The sequence below is a fragment of the Lissotriton vulgaris genome, chromosome 6, assembly GCF_964263255.1.
Source record: "Lissotriton vulgaris chromosome 6, aLisVul1.2, whole genome shotgun sequence".
In the NCBI taxonomy this organism is placed as follows: domain Eukaryota; kingdom Metazoa; phylum Chordata; class Amphibia; order Caudata; family Salamandridae; genus Lissotriton; species Lissotriton vulgaris.
Window position 1 is genome coordinate 728,872,503 of NC_141694.1, and position 24,827 is coordinate 728,897,329.

The following is a 24,827-nucleotide window of genomic DNA, read 5'->3' on the forward strand; positions in this document are numbered from 1 at the left end:
TATAGCTCTGGCCGCGGTGTCAGCCGCGTCCAGTGCACATTTAATAGAAGCATTGGATATCAGCTTCCCCTCTTGGATGAGCATCTCAGCTGCCTCTTTGTATTCGTCTGGCAGGTGCTGCAACAGGGTCTCCAGTGTGTCAGTGTGCCCTGTCATACCTTGCTAGAAGTGCTTGTGTATTTGAAATGCGCCAGATATTGGCCGCTTGAGCTGCCACATTTTTCCCTGAAGCCTCAAACTCCTTAGATTCCTTATCTGGGGGAGGAGCATCACCCGTTGTTTGTGAATTAGCCCTCTTCCGGGCATTAGAAACAACAAGAGAGTCCAAAGGCAACTGTCCCTTGATGTAAGTAGGGTCACTAGGTGTTGGTTTATACTTCTTCTCAATTCTAGGGTTTATCACCCTGGCTCTCGTAGGCTCTTTAAAGATCTCCCCAGCATGCTTCAAGACACCCTTCAACATAGGCAGAGTCTTGACAGTCCTCTCTGAGACGGAAAAGGTGTCAAAAAGAAAGTCCACTTCAATGGGGTCAGCATGGAGCTGGACGTCATGATTCTTAGCTGCCCTTTCAATGAGGGCATTAAACGCAGCTGAATCCTCTGTAGGCGACGTTTTTACAGCATACACCTGAGTGTCTGGGGTAGAGTGAGGATCACCTGGGTCAGCACCAGCTGCCCAGGGTTCATTGGTATCATCTGGCTCAGTGTAGACAGGATAGCTGTACTCATCATCATCACCTTCCCCAGTGTCCACATCTGAATAAGTGGGTGAGACATCATGGCCACGTGGAGAAATTGGTTCCACAAGAACAGGAGTCGAAGTGGAATCCTTTTTCTTCAGTGGAATTTTATAGGACTCCATTGGCTGTTCCGTGGCAATTTTCCGCTTATGAAGGGAAAGTCTGCCTGTTTCGGCATCGATAAAATGTTCTTGCTGTTCTTCCAACGAAGATTGTCGATGCTTTACGGCCGGGACCACCGTCGTCGACTTCGGCACAGAGGACACCTTCTCGGGCACGTTGGTGACCATCCTAGGGGTGAAAGCCTTCGGCGCCACTTTCGGCGGCAACGTGAAGTGAATGGGCGTCGACGCTTTCTGAGGTTTATCAACAGGCTTCGAAGGTGGAGGATCTTTTGACCCGACACTTGAGGCCTTGTCCTTGATGCGCTTCAGGGAGTCCGCCACTTGCTTACGGCATCCTTCGAGGCACCACTAAACGTGGACTCATGGGTTGGGCCGCTCTTGGCCTTGTCTTGTCGATGTGGAGTCTCGAGAACCTTCGGATCACCGAGCCCTTTGTCGGTGTCGACCGTCTTCGGCGCCGATTTGCTCGGCTCGACTGCCTTGACTTTTGTCTTCGGCGTGCCAGACTTCGTCTCGATGCCCGTGAGCTGTTTTTTCGGATCGACAACGCCCTTTTGCTTCGTCGGTGCCGACATGTCCGAGGGCTTTGATCCGACCAAAGCAATACGCACTTTTGTTTTAGAGGGGGGCACCAGTGCTTTCACTTGCGTCAAGACCGGTGTCTTCACTTTCGGTTTCGCAGGGTGAGACTCAATAACAATGTCTGTATGGCGAGCCCGAAGGCGGGGCCGTAGAACCCACTGGAAGATCTTGGGTAAGGCCTAGTGGCGATCCCTCGACCTGAGCCTTTTGAAGCGTTTCGGCCCCAATGTCAGTTTGAGTTAGCTCTTCGCTCGAGCTATCTTCCATGGCCCCAAAGGCCCCATCGTCGTCTCCTACCTCGTCGACAACTTCTTCCGCTTCGAGCATTTCAACGTCCGCGTCGTAGTCTACCTCTGACGCGGAATTCAACAGGTTCTCACTAACTTCCCGGTCAGCTCCCTCATCATCCCCGGCATCGAATATGTTCACAGGCGCCGGTGCAGTCTGCTGGGCCTCCTGGCGTGCAGCGCGACGATGCACAAGAGTCTTCTTGGATCGAAACCGTGAACAAGCCATGCAGCTGGCTTCATCATGATCCGGCGACAGACACTTGTTGCACACCGGGTGGACATCGATGTGGGGATACTTGGAGTTGCACACAGGACATCTCTGGAATGGACTCCGGTCCATGATGGTCCGTCGATAAGGTATTTGGCGTCGACTGGGCCTTCAGCGTCGAAAGCACGCGGCTCTCTGGAATCCGGCTCGGAACTGAGCTGGAAGAATCGGGCACGGAACGCAAAACTATACCGACGAAAAAACTAAAGGCCTTTTGGCCTTAAGAAAGTTTTATATCGATTCCGACTAGAGTGAACAAATATACATCCGAACCCAATGGCGGAAAAAAACAATCTGAGGATGGAGTCGATGCCCATGCGCACTGTAGTCCAGGGGAGGAGCTACCTATCTCGTGATACTTCGAAGACTCTTCCAGGACAACAAGGTGCGATCATCCGGACCCAACACTAGGCGGCGATCTATGCACAGATATGAATTCAGCAGCCCACATGCCTCGAGCACCGTGTTGTGCAGCTGTTATCTGCGGGTCTGGAGGCACGATGCCCACCCTCCCCGAGACGACACACTGGCTGGGTGCATTGAGGGACCGGCGGTTGGGCCTGTGCCTTTACGCTGCGATGAGGTGGAGCTTTCTGGGGGGCAGTAGAGTCTGCTGCCCCTGGCAAATGTGCGCTGGGGCACACATAGAGACTTTCATGCAGGGCCGCCATAGGTGGCGAGAGAGTGTCTGCAGAGACTTGCAGGAGATGCAGATGTGGCCCTCGCTGTGTTAGAAGTTGCTGACTACCAGGTGGCATTTGATTCGTATCAGCGGGAGTGACTGCCTGTACTAGCTGAGACACGCAGGAGAGGGCCTATTTGGGTGCACGGACATATTAAGCGGCAGACCGGGGGCCCCGTGAGTGCTTACCGTGACCTATCCCAGGACGTGTGTGCTAGTGGGAGGTGCCGGAGCAGAGTCAGTGGACACATCAGGCGGCATATTCACCAATGGGCAAGGACCATCTGCAGAGGGCCGCTCAGCAAACAAAGATGGATCAGTATACAGCTCTGAGTGTGCCCCCAAAGACCGCTGAGGTGCCCAGCATTGACAGGGGAAGCTGGGGCGCAACCTGAGCTCACAGGATCTCAGAGTTTGGCTGCTATGGAATCCTCGAGTGTGAAAGTGCAGGCAAAGATAGATGACTTAGAAAACTTAAAGACAGATGTCCTAGATGCAGGAATTTGTTATATCCTTATGTCGGGTTGAGTAGTTACACCTCTACTCTCCCGTTTCAAAATGGCGTCAAATAACGGAATTAGCGATCTATTGGTTTTGCTGTTTATCGGGCTGATAAGATACACCGCTAGTATCCCGTTTTAAAATGGCGTTATAAAACGAAATAATACTGTTCTTATCTCGCATTTGTAAATCATAACTGATAAAAGATTGAGAAGAGACATTTGCTCTATTATTTTATTTCTATTTGAATTTGAATCAAATTCATAATAACATCACGCTACAAAAAAATTCTCGCAGTAAAGTCACAAATAGTGATATTATATAATGTACAGTGCCTTTGTCTGTGATTAACATATTACATGCAGAGACCTCAGACAGGATTGCAACTTAATGGTTGTCAAGAATATGGTTTACACTTTATAGTATATAAACAGCTGGTCTGAGAAACGAGCCCATTTTAAGATGGCGGCCGTGTTTGCATGTTCCGCTGCGTCCTCAGATACCAAGTGAGAACAGCTGACTTTACTTTGCGGGCTATTTAAACTCGCTCTTCCCGGTCAAGACTCGAACCACAAATTCGAGGCTGTGACCGAGGGAGAACGAACACGCCGTGAATATTCAAGTAAGTAAGGACTGGGGGGCTGTAGAACATTTATCAGCCTGGGTGCCATTCCTCTATTTTGGGTTAAAACGTTGTCTATTTGTTATAATAAGGGTCGGGGATCCCCTTTTTTTCAACATATAATACACCCTATGCTTGTATGGTTATATGTAGTACACACGGACCACTCACATAGTTAGCCATACTTAGCTGTGGTTTCCGTTTTTATATTAATTCAATCGAAGGGCAATACTGCGTTGGGGCGCTTTCGATTTTAATAAGAAAAACGACAAAAATGATTTCTTTGATAACATAATGTCCGTACATAAACTATGTGGGCTATTTACGTTTCCATGCACGGTTTTATGTACCAATAGTCCGGTGTAGATGAGGAATTACATTCACGCAATATACTCCATTTCTGACTTGAGTTCAACTAGTTGAATGCGGGAAGGATCATCACCCATGATAGTATGCCTTCATATAATTTATGGAGGCTCTTTCCCCCTCTGTTTCTTGTACTATTTCCTTCTTACAGACAGGGCATTGTATATTCTCATATAATTATTAATAACATGACTCTATACATCAGGGTGTACCTCTAATTAACTTTTAAATTTCAATATGAAGTGGGTCACTTTGAATATGTAATATATGGATATCCTTAATGTGGGTTCTAAAGCGGCTATTACTTTACTTTTTATCAGCGTGATTAGACATCACAGGAATGGGTTGTGAATAATTGGCACCATTCTGATGATTTACCCACTTAAAGGAACACCTATTGTGAAGAATTGACTAGTTTCTTTTAGAAAAAGGTATGCAACATATCCGCTTATAAATTGATTAGCGCCCCAGTAATAACTTATCTTATCTTAAGTGCAATTTATATAGCGCGCTAACACCAAAGGCTTCCTGGCGCTTTAAGACAGAGTGAGTGAGGGTGAAGCGTGATTGGCGGAGTTTTAACCAAGGGGAGGGAAGAGGTGAGTTTTAAGCGATTTTCTGAAGTTCAGGAGGGAAGGGGTGGATTTGATGGAGAGAGGGAGGAGATTCCAAAGCCCTGGGGCCAGGTGGGAGAAGCGACGACCACTGAATTTCTTGGTTTTAGCTTTGGGGTGACTAGCAGATGACGGTGGGCTGATCGGAGGTTGCGCTTTGTCAATGAGGAATGATTAGAGATTTGAGAAACGAGGGACCGGAGCAGTGGAGGGCTTTGAATGTGAGGCAGGCCACCTTGAAAGCTGCCTTTTGGCCTATTGGTAGCCAGTGCAGTCTGTGAAGTAGAAGTTTTGCCGATTGCCATCTGGGGGTTTTAAGAATGAGGCGGGCCGCTTGGTTCTGGACAACCTGAAGGCGGTGCCGCAGGGTTTGTGGGAGACCGTAGTAGAGGGAGTTGGAAAAGTCCAGACGGGAAAGTACAAGTGAGATGACAACTTGGGTAAGTGCGGCGGGCGGAAGTAAGTGGCGAACTTTGCGGATCTTCCGGAGCTGGTACATACAAGATGAAATTACCGCACCCACTTGAGCTTTGAGGGACAGTTCGGTGTCGAAAATCACTCACAGACTCTTCACTGATTTGACCGGGACTGGGGGGGTGGGGGGGGGGGGGGGGGGTTTGGGGGGGTGTCCTAGCTCAGAGGGCCAGAACTGCGGACCCCAGTGAGCATGGCTGAGTCCAGGGAGGAGGAGCTCAGTTTTCCCGGGGTTTAGCTTCAGTTGATTCTGGTTCATCCAATGTTGGATGTGGATCATGACTGCGTGAAACGTATTGATGGCATGAGGTGAGTTGAGAGGGAAGACAATCTGTAAGTCGTCGGCATAGTTGTAGACAATAATGTCCCATTTCTGAAGTGAGTGGATCAAGGGCCGGAGGTATAGGTTGAACAGAAGCGGTGAAAGGGAGGCGCACGGAGGGACTCCGCAGGTCGTGGGGGGTTTTGTTGCGGTATAGGGGCCCAGGCGGACAGCCTGTGTTCTTCCAGTCAGGAAGGACTCAACCCACTTAAGAGCAGTACCCTGGATGCCTGCCTGTCCGACACGGTGGAGAAGGATGTTATAGTCCACCGTGTCAAACGCGGCCGACAGGTTCAGGAGTACGCGGGCTTGGGGGATCCCCACATCCGCGTTACTCCTAAGTGTGTCCAGGACTGCCAGAATGACGGCCTCAGTAGAGTGGGCGGGTCTGAAGCCAGCTTGATTGGGCTCAAGGTGGCAAGAGGATTCGATAAAATTAGACATGGTGTGATCGGGTGACGTGGACCTCCATTAATTTGGAAAAGTAAGGAAGGAGGGAGATGGGACGATAATTGGATGGTTCCACGGGGGTCGGCGCCAGGTTTCTTGAGGAGGGGCACTAGAATGGCCTCCTTGAGGGAGCTAGGAACGATGCCACTGCTGAGTGAACCATTCAGCAGGGGTTGAATGCAATCAGGTAGATTGAGGCAGATATTCCGCAAGACAGATGGCGGACAGCAGTCATTAGGGGAGCCAGATTTAACACGAGTAGCGAGTTCCGCTAATGAGATAGGGTTCAGAGCAGGGAAGGTAGTAAGGGTCAGGGGGTTATTAGAGGAGGTGTCCGATGGGTGTGGCTGGGGTGGGGGAGGGATAGAGTTTTAAATTTTTATGATCTTTTCCACAAAGAAGAGGTTGAGAGTGTTGCATGCCTCTTGAGTGGGGGTCTGGGCTGGGAGGGTTCTGTCGTCTGTGGTAAGTTCATTCATGACTTTGAACACCTCCTTTGATTTGTTGACCGCAGATGAGATCCTATTGGAAAAGTGTTCCGATTTGGCTAGGGTAATGGCAGTTTTGTACTCTCTGCGCGCAGCCATGTAAGACTGCCTGGCTGTGTTGGAATAATCGCGTCTTCAGATTCGTTGAAACTGGCGCGTTTTTAATTTGTGTTGCTTGAGGTCATCAGAGAACCACCTGTGGGAGTTGTGATGCCTAGTGCGGGGGAATTTGATTAGGGGGGCAAAGTGGTCGCTGGCCGACTTCAGCCAGGATCCGATGTCGTTTTCTATTCCGTCGATGTTATCAGTGGGATTAAAGACTGGACGGGTGTCGGCCAGGGTCGTGAGGAAGCCCTGGGAGTCATATGTGCTCCATTTTCGTGAGGAGCCACCAGCCATCAGAGGAGCAAGAATCCGGCCGACGACATTGATGGAAGTGTCAACTAAATAGTGGTCTGACCAGACACAGGGGGATATAGCTGGCTGGGACAAAGCCAGATTACAGGTCCAGATCTGGTCCAGGATATGGCCCTTGATATGGGTGGCTCGGGTGACCTGTTGGGTAAGGTTCAAACTGTTGAGAGTCTCAAAGAGCTCTATAGCATGGGGACCGGCGTTGGTGTCATTGAACCAATAGTTTAGGTCGCCGAAAAGGGCGAAACTGGAGTGCTGCGTTAATAGATTGGACAGCTGTTCGCTCATGATGGTAGAAAAGGATAGCATAGGATGTGGAGGCCGGTATAAGAGGAGGAAAGTAAGGGCACCGGAGTCAGTTTCCACGCTAATAAGTAAGTTGTCCACCTCAGGAAGGGGGAGGGAATAAGAAGAAATAGAGTTCAGGCGCTTAGATATGATGGCTGCCATCCCACCCCCGGGCCGGTCACCGGGGCGATAGGCATGGAGAATGTAGTAGTCAGGGGGGAGGGCCGCCAAAATATCTGGGAGGGACTCTGACGTTAACCATGTTTCCGTAAGCAGGAGTATGTCAGAGTTGTTATTAGAGAACAGGATGAAAATGTCCTCAGTGTTTTACTAGAGAACGGGTGTTCAAATAGGACACTCTGATGGAAGTAGCGTTCCTGGTCGGTTTGACTGAAGGTGTGCGTCCGCATGGAGGGTGTAGAGCAGGGCGCGTAAGGCCGGCTGTGTGTATACGGCGGTTGGTATTAGGAGACAGCGGGGGGGCAAGATGCTGTAGCTCTCTGAGAGATTGTGACGAGTATGAGATGAGATGGCCAGCGTGGCTTGCCCTAGGGCCCGGCCTGGCGCGGACGGGCGTAGACGGGCTTACCTTTGGCGCGCCATCGGCGCGCAAACGGCGCGCCCGCTGCGCTCGCCCGCTGCGAGTCCGAAAAATACACATATTTTATAGGTGTGGCGGGGCGGTGTGGCCTCAGAAGGGGGCGTGGCCTCTGTCCTCGCCGAGATGGCGGCAGGAAGAGATTGTTTGCTCTGGGGGCCGCGGCAGCGCTAGATCCACTGCGCGAGCACAACCGGAGCTAACTAAGTGCCAAGTGCAACAGGTTAAAGTGACAATCAATGCATTAGTAAATTTTTAAAATTAGGTAAAAAACGCTCTTGGCTTCCGCCTGAAGAGCTCAGTTCTATCTTAATGGAGGGCGCTTGTATTCAGCGCTATTTGTAGGGCGGCGTCGGGGGCGTGGCCTCAGAAGGGGGCATCGTCCTCGCCGAGATGGCGGCAGGAAGAGATGGTTTGCTCTGGGGGCCGCGGCAGCGCTAGATCCACTGCGCGAGCACAACCGGAGCTAAGTAAGTAACTGTATAAATTATAAATGAATATTGTATCTCTCCCCACAATAGGCTACTATTGCCACAAAATATTTGAAGTTCCGCATCAAAAAATGTTTTGGAACAAAAAAACTGGTGACATATTCCCAATATCTTTCGGTAAGATAAGGTCTTGGACTCATTTCTAGTCATGACTAAATTATAGACCTAGTTTAAATTCCCCCCTCTTTATCTAAAATCTCCCTCCAAAACCTTAATACCAACCGCTCATAAAAAATCATAAGCTCGATACACTCCTAGAATGTATCAATTCGTTTGCTTTTCTCAGACTTTTTCTTCATTATCTCGTTGTTATTAAGAGGATAAATTGTAAAATCCTGTCAGTAGGCCAATCATGTTTAGGGATCATGTAGTATGCATATCATGCTTTTGTAATTATGATGTATCACAAATTTGGTTTTTAATTGTAGATAGTTTTGTTTAATATGTGTTTATTTTGTATATCTGTTTGTTGTAGCCCTGAAGATGTCCTTCAGACGAAACGCATTGGCTACGCTTTGTATGAAGATTTTGAATAAAAGCAAGAAAGAAAACCTTAAGGCCTACTGAATTGATTCCTTCATATTATTGATTTGATTATTATTGTTACTGTGTACTGTGTGGGGTGCTGAACCATTGTGTTTTATTGTAAAAGATAGATGCGGTTTCCCAGGATGTTGGGTTACTGAGGGCGGACCTCGCACTGTTGCGTAGCAGTCCCTAGCCACGGAGCAAACTGTTAGTGAGCTGCGGAAGGAGATCTCGGACCTGAAAGTGGCTCTCACTGAGTTCTCTCACAAAATGAGATTTCTGGAATGCCGAGCTGAAGATGAGGAAGGGAGGTCCCGCAGATGTAATCTGCGTTTCGTAGGTTTCCTGGAGAAAGCGGAAGGGAGGGAACCGGAACTCTTTCTCGAAAAATGGATAAGGGATGAGCTACCCACTGCCGAACTTTCCTCTGTTTTTATTATATATCGAGCGCACCAAGTGCTCACTGCCCCTCCACCGCCGGGGGACCCACCCAGGACACTCATTGCCCGGTTCCTCAATTATAGAAATAGGGACAGTATCCTCAGGGTAGCACGACGAGAAGAGGATCCGGCGTTCGAAAACAGGAAAATCTGCTCTTTCCAGAGGACAACTGCCTGGTTGAGCAGCAAAGGGCATCCTTCCTCGGAGTCCAGCAAAAATTGTGGGAAATGGACCTTCAGTACATACTTCTCTACCCAGCAAAACTGAAAGTCATACATGCGGATCGCGCACACTTCTTTACGACACCAGAAGAGATGTGGGACTGGTTGGAGGTGCATGAAGGGGGAAGGGTGCTGAGGCGGGGCGAGTAGTGGCAAGATCCTTCACGCACCCCCTGGGTGCAACTGGTAGAGGCCGCTCAGGACGCGCAGGACGACGCAGAAAGAGCTCCAGATCAACCCAGAGAGTGGAAGGTGCAGCAGGATGGATCCTTGGAGCCGGAAGGGGCTAGCACGGGGGCGAGGGCATATGCAATAGCTGCCGGTATTCCCTGCCGGACACAGGGAGGGGGGATTGAGAGAAAAGTAAGGCATTCCCTCTGGAATTCAAACCCACACACTCAAGAAGGTGAAGGCCTTAGTCTACGTCCCAACAGGCCCCATAACTGCACACTGTGTAGCACTGTGTCCTCCGTTGGACAGTTCATGCAGGGCCTGATTGTTGTGGGCTGTCCTCCACAATATAGCCTATGCTGGTGTCCGATCTGGTAGCTGTCACCACCTCGACCAGGGCCCTGGCCGCATCCTGTTCAGTCCTTTGGGACTCCAAGCCTCAGGTAAACTGCTTGCGTGGTTGTGAAAACACGAACGCCCACCCCCATTAATTCTTACACTACGCCATCCAGAGGGAGGTTCAATAAACTTGCAGGTCGGGGTTAATGCAGTCTTATTTGATCACTTAGTACACACATACAGCGGAGGCGCAGGTGACGGTGGCTCAGATGGGTGTGACTTCTGCCAGGGGGTTCCGCTGCCACGACTCTCGGATGACCAGCGGTAGGGACTAGCGGCATTACTACAATTGGAGGACTTCCAGGAAGCCCTGCAGGGGATGGCCAGGTGTAGGACGCCGGGCCCGGATGGTCTCCCAGTTGAATTTTATCAAGTTTATGCTGATGTCATTCTTCCAAGACTGTTGGATGCACTGCGGGAGGCTAAACAGGCTGGAATCCTTCCGCACTCTATACATGAGGCGCATATCGTTTATAGTCATGCTACCCAAAACTGACAGGGACCCTGAGGACCCCACCTCGTAGAGGTCCTTGTCCATGTTGGGAGTGGACGCTAAGTTACTCACCAAAGTCTTGGCTCTCAGGCTACAGAGAGTGGTGAACTCATGGGTCCACGAGGACCAATGCGGGTTCATGCCTGGGAGAGGAACACACATGAACCAGCGTAGACTGTCACATTTCCTCCACTCGGTCGCAGACACGAACCTCAGGGCGGCAGTAGTTGCCATGGATATTGAAAAAGCCTTTGATGCCCTCAAGTGGGATCACCTCTGGGAAGTACTGCGGAGAATGGGGTTTGGAAGCGAGTACATAGCCTGGGTCAGACTCTTGTACTAAGCACTGATGGCCAGAGTGCGGACTGGGAGACACGTGTCAGAAGCTATTAAAGTTGGCAGGGGCACGCAACAGGGGTGCCCGCAGTTCCTGCTAATGTTCGCCCTGGAGCCATTGGCGATATGCTTGCGCAGAGACAAGGCGCCATGGGGTGTGGAAGTAGATGGTCATAGGCATGTGGTCTCCCTGTATGCTGACGATGCTCTCCTCTATATGAATGAGCCGGAAAGGGGGATCCCTGCACTTCGGGAAATATTTAATTAATTTGGGGCCTCCGTATCAACTGCCATTAAAAAATACTCTTCCCACTTGCCGCGTTGGCGCGAGGGGCAGCTCACGATCTCCCTGTGGTTGGCATGGATTAGATGTGCAATCGCTTCAGGTATCTAGGAATGCAAATTGCACATCGGCCAGAGACCCAAAATGCTCTGAACATGGGTAGGGTCCTTGATGGCTTGCGGGCGTCAATAGCGTTTTGAAACAAGTTACCTTTGTCCGTTATGGGGAGGGTTGCAGTATCAAAGATGGTGCTGTTGCCCAGTTGGCTCTACGTGCTCCAGAACTCCTTTTGCAAGATCCTGAAGCAGATGTTCGACACCCTGAATAGTCTCCTAACCTCCCTGGTCTGGGCCGGAAAATAGAGCAAAGCCAAATTGGATATACTAAAACTAGACATGGATGGGGGCGGCCAAGGGCTGCGGGACTTACGACTGCATTATATGGCTGGCCTGTTGCAATACACGCCCAGTGGCATATGAGGGAGCGCACGGTTGAGATGGAATTACTGGGGAGCTGGAGCGAGGTGATGCGACGGCAGCAATTCCTAATGATGGGCTCTAGAGTCCCAAAAACGTGCCCGCATATAATCTGCCGGGTTATGGAGGTTTGGGAGCAACCAGTAACCTTGTGGTCAGAAAGGCCCCATATGCCATACCGCTGCGTTGGTTGCAGGGTTTCCAGAATATACAGGGTGTCATGGATCTTTCAAAGTGGTACGAGGGAGGTTGTGAGACAGGGGGATTTATACCAGAACTTACGTTCATGACATTCCAGGACGCGCAGGCCTGGTTTCAGGTGCCTCCAGGACACTTCCTACAGTACGCAAAAATATCACGCACCGTCAGGGAGATGTGGACATTTCCAGATGAACCCGAAGAGGTCAATACACTGGTAACACTGCTGGACCCAGGTTCCAGTAGAGGGCTTCCTTTAATTTATAAGACATCAAAGGCGGACAAGGGTCACATCTAGACAGGGTTAGGGAGAGCTGGGGCCACGACCTCCCAGCCCCACTGACAGATGGCGAGTGGACGAGAGCACTGCCATAAGTAGCCAAACCAACAAACAACGCATGGTTCAAATGAATTCATATTTGTCTTCCCCCGCACATACTTGAATCCCCAGTGGCTCACCCCAGGGTTGTCCTCCACATGCCCATGATGTGGCACAGACCCCGCCACGTTTCTGCACATGGTCTAGAACTGTCCGCACCGGCACCAAGTGGTGCTATCTCTTGGCACAGCAACCGCAGTGCGAATGGAAATCTCCATGAAACACTGTCTTCTGGGAGTGTTGCCGACACCCAAAAAAGGGACTAGGATATACTATAAGTTTACACTACTAGGACTGGTCCTGGTGAAACGATGGATAGCGATCCACTGGTTACACTCAGGACCACCAGCGTGGAAAAAACAGGAGGCATGACTTTCGGGAGTGGGGGGTAACTGAGGATTGTCGCCTTAGAGCGGTGCAGACCGATAATGCGGAGAACGATCTCCTGGAATGGGGGAAAATGTTGACTGAACTTTCCACAACACCAAATGAGAGAGACAGAGAGTGCGCATAGCTCACAGAGCACCATGCCCCCTCTAACTCACCCCGAAGCAATGCTGTCACATACGCCATCTCACGCCATGAACGCATGACTCACAAACAAGGGATTGGATCTGGGGCGGGAACTGATATTCCCTGTTTTGATGATTGTTGTTCATTTGCCACATAGGATGTAGGTCCTATAGTTTAAAAACAAAAAAGAAAACTTGCACTGTTAAATTGAATGAGCTATGCCGCTCACGGATAGTGAGCTTGTACGTATTCATGGAATGACATGTTACTAACACTGGTTGCACACTGCCTATATGATACTGAAAATGTACACGTATGTTCGTGTCCTGGATACAGTGGAAGCAGTTTTCATAAAAACAAGTTAAAAAAAAAAAAGGTCTTTGGACTTTATATTACAAATAATGCTGATATACTTTTGGTATAAGACTTGAAGTTTTGCAATGTCAATGCCATTTCTTGCTGTATCACAGGGGACGTGTATAGTGCTGCTGTAACTGCACACTAGCCAGTTGTATCACCCAAAAAATGATAATCATAATCTTAAAAAAATACTCTTTGCCAGACTGATACATCACCAGAATCACTTAATTTATTTATAGAGCGCTACACTCATCCTGAGGGATATCAGTGCGCTAATAGCGAATAGGTTGGTTGGGCTGCTGGGGGGGGGGGGGAAGGGGGTGGGGGGGTCTGGGGACACAACACAGATGAGTCTTGTAATCAACAGCTTTACCTAAATACAGATTGCAGAACACTTAACATAAAGCATGTTTTTAACATGTATATAGTAGAAAATCGCAGCTTACCTTTCGTATAACCTGTTGCTGCTGTGAATGTTTTGCTCTCAATTCCCCCACTTCCCTCCACAGCGATTCATTTTCCCTGTGAGTTAGAAAGTATAGTACAGCCATTACATTCTGCTTCAAGCTATTCAGGCAAAGCATTATACACAACGTGGTTTCTATTTTCCCGGTGCATGTAGGAAAAATGCAGGGCAGGTACAAAAAGACAATGCTGAAACGTAAGCAGTTATTTACCATTAACAATACATAGTTTGCTTATCCCATCTCTCACATAAAAAGGTACATGTAGCATGTGATAGCAGTTTAGTATTAGATTCTATTGTTGGACATCAGTGAACCTTTCAATCGGCATTCCCCTTAACTATGATAATAAAAAAGTCAAAGAACAAGTGGACTTCAAAACTGCTGCAGACAAGAGGGAAAGTGGAGTAACTTGCATGCAGCATCAGTTTTAGAGGCCTAGAAACACAAACATCTTAGGGTCCTAGAAATACAAGCTAGCAACTTCTTCGCCCCTAATAATAAATTAGTACAGTGCGACACTCTCTGAATTCACTCCGATAGCAGTGCTGTTCATGAAGGCACAAGTAAGAAGCAGAATAATGCGTGCACGTTTGTTTTGATAAAACATGTGGTGCGCAAGTGGCATGGTCTACATATTTCCGTGGATTTTAAATATTGTTTGGTGGAAGATCTTTTGGATCTGCTGATCTTCTAGGGGTAGTTATACAAAACTTTTATTACTTTTCAATCTAACCTTTCAGGGGCCAGCCGTGATTGACTATGTAGGATGCAACTGAAGGATTGGTTTTGGAGAATATGAAAATCCTAATTGTCATGATTCGCTCCCTGTGCTCTCGTGCCCACCACCAGGGAGCCGCATAGTGGGACTTTCCAGTGTTCTAATAAGCTTTTAGACACTCCCCTGCATGCATATCCTGACTTCCAGCCATTTGTACACTATTTGTGAATTGACATCCATTCCCAATCCACGCTGGGTTTTGTGGAACCCAGTCTGCTCATGCTGGAAACGCCATTACATATAATCGTCTCCAACCCTGCGGGCAAAGGATGGGTGGAGGAATTCAGCTCACCTGTGGCTGGCTGCTGCTAGCCTGCTCACATCTGATGCACATGATTACTGTGAGCTCTTTAAATCGCCAGCTCTCTTCAGTCAAGCGTTGATATTCCTTGATTCCAGGTTTTTGTTTTCCTTGTTTCTGATTTGGAGATAGTTCTTGCTCCGGATTATCACTGCTTGCAGTGCTCTCTTGATTCCTGAGCTGTAGTTATTCCTTGTTCCTGAACTATCAATGACTTTAGCGTTTCCTTGATTCCTGTACCTGAGCTATAGGATTCCATGTTCCTGAATTAGCACGGTCTTCAGTGCGACCTGGACTCCTGATCCTTAGCTATTCCTGGTTTCTTTGACTTCTGAACTAGTACTATTTAATGCACCATTGAATTCGCTCTCCTGTATTTCCATTGCCCAAGTTCTTGCTTTTCTTCCCATTACCCCTGTTTCAGTCCTTAGTTGTTGTCTTCCTATTCTACTGTCTTGCTTCTAATATCCTTGTATGTTTGTTACTTGCTTTCAGGCAAGTGTGTCCTTGTTTCCCTTCTTTCCTGTTAAGCACTACCCCTTGCTAGCTCCTGATCTATTGTGCTTGTGTTTAGTTCAACAACCTTGCTGTTACCGTCTTGCATGTTCCTGTTTGATCGCCGGGATCCGTGGGCACAGCTGACAACCTAGGTGGCGTTTCTGGTCTATTGTGACAATTGTCTTTGAGTTACATTTATAACATCCTCATAGGCATCAGCTCCACAAATCCTGCCTTTGCATGTATATCCTATATGTGGGTATTTGCCGTCAGAATCTGAAACAGCAATTGCGGGAGAGAAACATACTGAGCTTTGGTCTTACCATGTGAAGCTCCCGAATGCTTTACCAAACATTTGTTGTAATGTTAATGTTGTTATATATTTACATATACATACATACATATATAAATACATATTTTGCACGTCCGTTCTGGGTGTAGTTATTTTGAATGCTAAATCGTCTCTTGAGTGCCTATCCTTTCTGAGACTTAGCCCTCATGTTCCCTTGCGCAGAATTCAGCTTTGGGTCCCTTTTCTTCTCTGACTTCCTGTGTGATCCTGGGCAGCACTGTACTCCTCTTTCTGCTTACGTTATCTACCCAGTCACCAGTCCTTGCCCAAGTCCCTGACTGTGCACCAGACAAAGTCCCAGACAGTCCCGCACAATAATATTGTTTGATCAGATTGGTCTATTGACTCATCAATTGTTGTCTTGATGAATATTTTAAATCACTCGGTCTATGAAATGAAGAGGAAGCAATGCATAGTCAGTATAGGGCAGACTCTACATCTGAGATTGTTGGGTATCAGACACTTGGAGAAGTGAGAGTACGTTCTCCATTGGGGCGGATAGTCATTTCCGGGTCCCCTGAGAGTCGAAAAATTCTCCCTAGTAACTTTAATCTTCTGAGAGTCCCCAGTAATGAAACTCTGCAAGCATTACTCAATATTATGAATAGGTTGCCAGATGGACTGCTAAGGGTTTGAACCCATTATAACGCCACTCAAGCAAAGGACAGTATAGGGCAGACTCTACTTTTGAGATTGTTGGGCATCAGACACTTGGAGAAGTGAGAGTACGTTCTCCATTGGGGAGGACAGTCGTTTCCGGGACCCCTGAGAGTCGGAAAATTCACCCTAGTAACTTTAAACTTCTGAGAGTCCCCAGTAATAAAACTCTGCAAGCATTACTCAATATTATGAATATGTTGCCAGATGGACTGCTAAGGGTTTGAACCCATTATAACGCCACTCAAAGCAAAGGACAGTGGTCTGAAATAGGAGCATTATTTGGATCCTTGCATTTTGCTGATGGAAAGAAAGTGCACTGGTATTGTATCAGAAATTCTGAACAGGTTTACTGAATTTGTTACAGCAAAACATGCCAACCCCGGAAAACACCACCAAGCTCCACAATACTGAAATCAAGTTTGGCCTCTACTTGATAGCAATGGCTACTAATTAAGGACTCTGCAATGCAACTCCCCAAACAGGGGAGGGTTACTAACACAACCTAGTTTTGCGACTCACAGAGATTAACGTCCTAGAAATAGACATATTGCTCTGCCACTGAATTAAGGCAGCTGGCAAAAGATATTCCAAGGCATCTTAATTAGATACTACTGTATAAAACTGATTATCAACTTGGCCTGTGACACTACTTGCATGCAATAGTCCATGACACCTATGAAACATATGGTATATAATTAGTAAAATACACAGTGAAAGAGGAAAACTCATCAGGATAACGTTTCAGATAGCACCAGGGCCTGCACTCCTCTGAGAAGGTAGGGTCCAAGACTTCTCATTGCTCACTGCTGTTAGGACGAGATACAGATCAGGGATTTTGACCCACCGTATTTGGACATACGCAGTCTCTCAGGGTTATTCGTTTTGCCATAACTATTGACATTTAACTTTCTTCTTATAAAGCAAGTAAAGGAGCAATCTGAAATTTCAACTTTCTGTAATGTAAACATGTAGAATTTTCTGTGACTTGTCTTTGTCAGAGCAGGAAAGTAACTATCCTTCAAGAGGACAAACCCAAATCCCCACCTTCAAAAATATCCACGCTCCGAATATGGTCTTTAAGAAAAGAAAGGAATTCTAATCATTTTCTAGTTTACACATTTTTCATATTCAATCGTTTTATAACGCTCAAAGTTATCACTCATGGGTTTCAGAGTTTGAGAAAGTAGTTTTCAGAGATATGGTATGGGACAAATACACTGAGTAGCTGAAGCTGCATAACTTGATGGGTGGTTATGGAGAAGAGTCAGATAGAAGATATAGATTTTTTTCACGAGAAGCAAATAAAAGTTTGTATTCCTTTGTTTTGGAAAATGTTATGCTCAACGATTATACAGACAGCAATTGCATATATATGTACTCGTGTGCTTAATGTGTACATTGATCAAATTAGTTCAACGTAGTTGGAAGCCTGTAGTCCTCAATAGTTCACATTTTGTATGTGACTCCCTTGATCTGGCATAGTTTCTACTCAAGAAGAAATTATTAGGTGTGTGTCCATGAGTCTGTGTGTGCCTTTGTGCGTCTGTCCCTGTGTTTGTTCATGTGTGCTTGCCTCAGTTAACAACAAAAAGGGGGACTGGAAGGGGACAATATTTATAGGGGTCCAGTGTGCATGTCCCAATGAACTATATCCCAACCAATTGCACAAAGTTCCCCTGGGGGTGGTATCTATGTAATGGAGAGTCGACTATCTTCCTCTCTCTGAAAGGGAGGTTGTATCTGGAAGTCAGGGGCGAGTGTCCCTTGTCGGAATTAGGGAAACCTCACACAACAGGTTGGTTCTATGACTACTGTCACATTCCCAACCGATTGCTTCGTGTCATCATCGGCTTCCTGCTCCTGCGTCAAGCCGGCGCTGCAATGCCTGACGGGTAGCACTTAGTGCTACACTTTGTTGGAGATCTTTTATTCCATGGCCGATGTTTGAGTGAGTGTGAGGGGCCCTAATAGTGAAGTAGTGAGCGTGGCGTGTGGTGATTCTAAAAAAAGTTAGTGTAGTCTACTCTGGGTATTTTATTCTTGTAGCTACCTACTTTGTTAAAACTAAGAGGGGTATGGGATTTCAACCAACCTATGTGTGGGAAGCCTGTTCAACCCTCATAAGTGATCTGGTCGACATGTTTCATGCCATCACGGCAATTCATCAGGACCATAAGGTGCTCATAAACTTAAAAGGAGCCCATAGTGGGCTGCAGAGTTAAGTGAATACAACCTGTGGGGTCAGGATCTGGAACAGGAGGAGTTCCTGTATCGTTGTCCGCCCTAAGGGGATATGGAAGAAAAACAAACAAAACAAATGGTGATAACTGCTTTCTGAGGAGTTATCAAGCAATCCTATTTGGAACATCACTGTCTATGCTTTCACCTGGATGGTGAGTATCTTATTTGCAGACTGAAGTTAGGAAGAAATTCGTGAATAGCATACCATGCGGGATTACTATCACCCATCCTCCCAATCAATGTCAAAGAGGGAAAATCTCAATTTCGAAACTTGGGGAATTATGTGCCAGGGAGGGATCTCATGTGGGCTGTTAAGAGATTAAAAAGCTTAAAAAGCTCTGGACTTACCCACAGTCGCTGTTGACAGTTTTCCCCAGGCTGCTTTGGTGGGACCTGCGTAATCAATTTGTGACCTGCAGGGATGAGGAATGGTTAAGGGAAAATAGGTATTTTAGACGCGGGCTGTGGTCCAAGCTCAAGGCCAATTGAGCCCATAGTCGTAACGGAACACTGTAAACAGACAGACAATCCCGCTGGGATCACACGAACCAGTCGGGGAAGTCCGCGGCAGCGCACCACTCAGAATGCACTGCAGCCCGGCCTGGAGAACAGCAGGACTGAGCCGGGTTTGTCATCGCACCCACATTGCCCCCCCCCGGTGGAGATCCGCGGTGTCTTAAAGAGGACACGCCCAAGCAGGGCAACCCCTCACATCACCAGGTTCCCAGGGTTGGGTGGGTGTGGGTGGCGTGCTGCCAGTACATAATGGCTCACGGGGGTGGCTACCGCGGCGGCTCGACTCCCGGTCCCCACAGTCTCCCCGTGACCGCGCTCACAGCCCAGTAGAGGGCCACTCCCCCACGAAAGCACCCCCGGTGGCAGTGTATCCGCGGGCATAGTCAGAGAGCCCACAGCGTCCCTGTATCGGTACGAAGGCAGCCACGAGCCCAATCAGCCCCTTACCTTGATCACGCGTAGAAAGTACCTCTAGACCTACGTCCGTATGGCCGGCGAAGCTCGGTCATGAAGCAGCTGGTGAAGCAACTGGTTTTCCAACGCCCTTAAATCTCATGTTTTGGCGGTGGGGGCGTAAACAGGATGTTGCTAGGGGACCCGTTTCCGGACCTGCGCAGAGGTCCCGTCTAAGTAGATGACGGTGTATATCTATCAGTGTGCCAAACTGGGCGCCATCTTGGAGTGGGATCGGGAAAGCGTTGCGCTGCAAGGTGTGTGCTTAAGAATACGGACAGTGAAGTCAGAAATGCTTGATGATTCGGGGTCTGGTCGTGGAGGTGTGGTAATTTAATTGTCAATTGGTGAAGACGCTATTTATTTGCAGAATAATATGTAGGATCGATGCAGGGCATTGTTGTTTGCTGGTATGTCGGAATGCCACATTCGTCAGGGGGTATCTTGACCTGGTTTGGAAGCATGATAGCGCGGTGATGTCATCATGTCAATCCCGGTAGCATCAGGGACTGTATTCATGCGGTGTCACTCTCGGAAATATGTGGGGTGGGAGATATCTGATACTGATACTGGCCGTGTGGTATCGTCCCTCACCTTGTTGGTGTCGAACAAGGCGATCGAGAGGCACACAGCCAAATAGAGACTTATCGGGTCAGTGTGTTCCATGGGACAGAGTCATTTAGACCCTCCGTGTCTAAATGCAGGCGGTGAACCCATCTTTGTTCAATTTTGAACAGGGCCTGTTGATTTGATGAGGGATGCCATTCCAAAACTACCCAGTGTATGTCCTCTGCAGCATGATTCTGTTGGTGGCAATGTTCATAAAGACGAGTGTGGGTCTTGTGGCAGCGGACATTACTGTTATGTTCCATGATGCGTGTCTTAACTGTGCGTGTTGTCATTCCGATATATTTCAGACCGCACGGGCACGTCAACATGTAAATGCACTTGCTGCTATTACAGTTCGTATGTCTGTTCAAGTGCCAAATGAAGTTATGTGAAAGTTGGACAGTTTTGATTTGGATAGTTTGTGGGCAAACGACACAATTGCCGCAGCGGTAGTGTCCTGTTACTGGAGGCAGATCCCAAAGTGTGTTTTGCGGACGGGTACTATTCTTCTTTGGACGGGTATGGACCAATTGATCTTTCAAATTGCAAGTTCTTTTGAAAGCAAAGCGTGGACGTGGGATGTCTAGATTGACAGAGTTCAGTATGCCCCAGTGAGAGTTTACCGTTTTCTTGATAAAGGAGGAGTTCTTAGTGTAAGATGTTACGCAAGTGATTATGTACTCCTTCTCTTTCGTGTGCGTTTCTAGCAGGGATTCCCTGTTATTATTCAGGGCTCTCTTTGCTGAGCGTTGAAGTAGTCTTGTTGGGTAACCCCTCTCCTGTAGTTTATGTTGAAGGAGGTTAGCCTCCCGATGGTAGTCGGAAGTGGTCGTGCAGTTCCTGCGGAGTCTTAAAAACTGACCAAAAGGGAGGTTGTCCCTCAATGCTCTCGTATGATGGCTGCCATAGAGCAGAAGGCTGTTTTTGTCGGTTTCCTTTTTATACAGAGTGGTTGAAATCTCCGATGGGCCCAGTACAATTGTCAGGTCTAGAAAGGGTATGGAGGTTTCGGAGATGGTTCCTGTGAATTTCAGGTATGGATCTTGGTGGTTGATCCATGTACAGAACGCCTCACAGCTGGTCCGGTTGCCCTTCCAAAAAATCAGAATGTCGTCTATGTAGCGACGCCAAAGGGTAAGATTTTCACGAAATTGTTTTTTTTCTGGAGGGTCGATGTAGGTCTTCTCGAACGCAGCCATGTAGATGCATGCTACACTCGGCGCGAAGGTCGAACCCATAGAGGTTCCACGGATTTGATGGAACAGTTCAGATTCATATTTGAAAAAGTTCTCTGTTAAGGCTATATTGGCTAGCTCCATGATGAAAGATCGGGTTAGGGGATGTCCATTCCTCAAGTCTCAAAGTGGACTCCACTGTTTCCAAGGTTGCCTGTTGGGGGATATTCGTGTAAAGGGATTCCACATCCAACGTCAGTAGGAGATCCACATCTGTTCTTCCGTCCACATCGTTTATTAGTCGCAGGACATCCCTGGTATCCTGGAGGTAGGAGGGTATCTTTTTCACTAAGGGTTGTAAAAAAACATCGCAGAACTGAGACAGGGGCTCAAGAAGCGATCCAATGCCAGAGACTATTGGTCTACCGGGTACGGGTGTGGTGCCTTTGTGAATTTTCGGTAGGGTGTAGAAGTATGGTGTAATGGGTTCTGGAGTGATCAGGAAATCAGCCTCCTTCCTGGATATCCATTTGTTGGTTTCAGCTTCAATGACAAGGGTCATAATAGTGGTTGTCAAGCGTTTGGTGGGGTTTTTAATCTTTTAACAGCCCACATGAGATCCCTCCCTGGCACATAATTCCCCAAGTTTCGAAATTGAGATTTTCCCTCATTGACATTGATTGGGAGGATGGGTGATAGTAATCCCGCATGGTATGCTATTCACGAATTTCTTCCTAACTTCAGTCTGCAAATAAGATACTCACCATCCAGGTGAAAGCATAGACAGTGATGTTCCAAATAGGATTGCTTGATAACTCCTCAGAAAGCAGTTATCACCATTTGTTTTGTTTTTTTTTCTTCCATCTCCCCTTAGGGCGGACAACGATACAGGAACTCCTCCTGTTCCAGATCCTGACCCCACAGGTTGTATTCACTTAACTCTGCAGCCCACTATGGGCTCCCTTTTAAGTTTATGAGCACCTTATGGTCCTGATGAATTGCCGTGATGGCATGAAACATGTCGACCAGATCACTTATGAGGGTTGAACGGGCTTCCCACACATAGGTTGGTTGAAATCCCATACCCCTCTTAGTTTTAACAAAGTAGGTAGCTACAAGAATAAAATACCCAGAGTAGACTACACTAACTTTTTTTTAGAATCACCACACGCCACGCTCACTACTTCACTATTAGGGCCCCTCACACTCACTCAAACATCGGCCATGGAATAAAAGATCTCCAACAAAGTGTAGCACTAAGTGCTACCCGTCAGTTATTGCAGCGCCGGCTTGACGCAGGAGCAGGAAGCCGATGATGACACGAAGCAATCGGTTGGGAATGTGACAGTAGCCATAGAACCAACCTGTTGTGTGAGGTTTCCCTAATTCCGACAAGGGGCACTCGCCCCTGACTTCCAGATACAACCTCCCTTTCAGAGAGAGGAAGATAGTCGACTCTCCATTACATAGATACCACCCCCAGGGGAACTTTGTGCAATTGGTTGGGATATGCTTGCCTCAGTTACCTTTGAAGCAAGTTTTTGAAGGGGTAGATTGCACTTGAAAAGTTTTTGGGCCTTACGACCAGACATTTGCTGAGCATAATAAAGCCACACAAAATATAAATTGTGTAGTAATCAAGTCCCACGCAAAGATGATGTTAAGATGTTTATTAGAAGATATGCAGATAAGATGGTAAAGCAGCCCCATCAGGAGTATCCAGCATGATGCTCAGCCCAATGTCAACTGTCAACCTCAGACCACAGAATCCCAACATTCTCTTGTGAATCATAGCTGCAACATTCTACAAGCTGGACTGGTAGTGGAGAAAGCATGTATAACATATAAACAAGATACAAGAATACTACATTATCCCCTCTCTTCCACAATGAAAACAAAAAGGAAGGAACACTGGTCAGAAAGACAAAAAGGAAGAAACACTGGTCCCACCCTCATCGCCATAAATAATGTAGTAATCAAGTCCCACGCAAAGATGATGTTAAGATGTTTATTAGAAGATATGCAGATAAGATGGTAAAGCAGCCCCACCAGGAGCATCCAGCATGATGCTCAGCTCAATGTCAACTGTCAACCTCAGACCACAGAATCCCAACATTCTCTTGTGCATTATAGCTGCAACATTCTACAAGCTGGACTGGTAGTGGAGAAAGCATCTATAACATATAAACAAGATACAAGAATACTACAAATTGTATTCACGAACGGTACCTAGCTTTAGACAGAAATAAATGTGTACCCAAGACTTTATTGGATGCAAATTCTGTGTCACATGGTAATCCTGAATGGGCTGGTAGCACAAGTTACCGACCAATCAGAAGTATGCGCATCATAATAACGCCACAGATCAAAAGTTTCTCATTCAGATGCTTTGGCTGTTAAAAATAGGCAAAATCCCCTGAGGAAACTGCAGGTAAAAAATTCGTAATCACCAGGAGAACTGTGCAACTGCCAAGCCTGAATCCCTGGCTTTCCACATTACTGTGGGTATCTTACAGGTACATTTGGGTAGCATTCAAAATTAGCAGATAATCCGTCATGTCTTTCTAATACCCCTTTCAACATCATCAATTCTCTTTTCCACTTCCCCATACTTTCTGGCTCTTCTTAAAGATAAAATATTATTGTTCAGTGTTTCACCCTCCCGAATTCAAATCTTCTGCTGGAGATTTGGGACTCTGAGCTGCTCTCCGTGTTTATTGACGGTACACAGGAGAATAGAGAAGTCTGACTGACTTGGAAACTCCCACAAATCACACACAGTTCAGGACAGAATCACACGTCTCTGTCAACCTCCTAGAAGATATTTGCCCATAGTTCAACCTACACTTATTCAACAAATAAGACGGAAGTTAGGCAGGGACTTACTTGCTCAGCTGGTACAAGATGTAAAAAGCAAGTGTGTGCCAGACCCCGACTAAAGTAGATGCTGTGCCTTAAACACTCACACCACTTAAAGTAAGTGGTACGGAGAAAAACACGCTAGGAAGATGGGGAAAAACACGTACCCGCATGAATGCCCCATAGCAGGCCAAAAATCGCTGCAAAACGCTAGTCAGCTGCGCCAATCTCAGGAATGATACGATGGGGCGTCCAGGAGCTAGTCTCACAGTTCAGATGTATACCCTATTATGTGTTAATTTGTCACCGTTCCGTTATAACCCGCCTCCACAGTTAAAGATATACTGAGCACTATGCAATCAAAGCGCACGCACCGTAACAACCTTAGTAGGGTTGTGCCAACCAATAATCTATGCAGTAGATTATCAATTGTAAATAGCACTGAGTGATTCAAACTGGGATTGTAAACTCAGTGACAAATTGCTGATAAGCCTGTCACAAATATGTATGAAGTCGAAACGTTTGCCAGCAATTATATGTAACAAGCAACTACGAATTGAACAATTGCACAGCTCATGTATGCTTGAAAAATTTAAAAATGTATATTTAATAAAAACTGATTTAAAAAAAAAAAATACAAGCAGATGTGTGCCAGAATTATTCGACATTAGAAACCTTTATTTTTTATTTACCATTTTTATTTTATTGTGGAAATTTGAGTAACATGGGCCTTTCTCGAGTATTTTACATCGGGGAATTACTGATGCATAAACCACAGAAGACAGAACCATAAATCTGTTGACAA

The 24,827-nt window shown here is 47.1% G+C and overlaps 1 protein-coding gene across 2 annotated transcripts in view; it reads right to left on the reverse strand.

Moving 5' to 3' along the window:
• The window catches only part of HSF2 (heat shock transcription factor 2), a 313,721-nt gene that overhangs the window by 130,184 nt on the left and 158,710 nt on the right, over window positions 1-24,827 (reverse strand). For both annotated transcript variants that reach the window (XR_015296626.1, XM_086926719.1), the window contains exon 5: window positions 13,560-13,635. Coding sequence is in view for 1 of the 2 variants with exons in the window: in XM_086926719.1 (XP_086782845.1) it covers window positions 13,560-13,635 (76 nt within the window). In the remaining variant the exon portion in view is untranslated. The remainder of the gene's footprint in view (window positions 1-13,559; window positions 13,636-24,827) is intronic.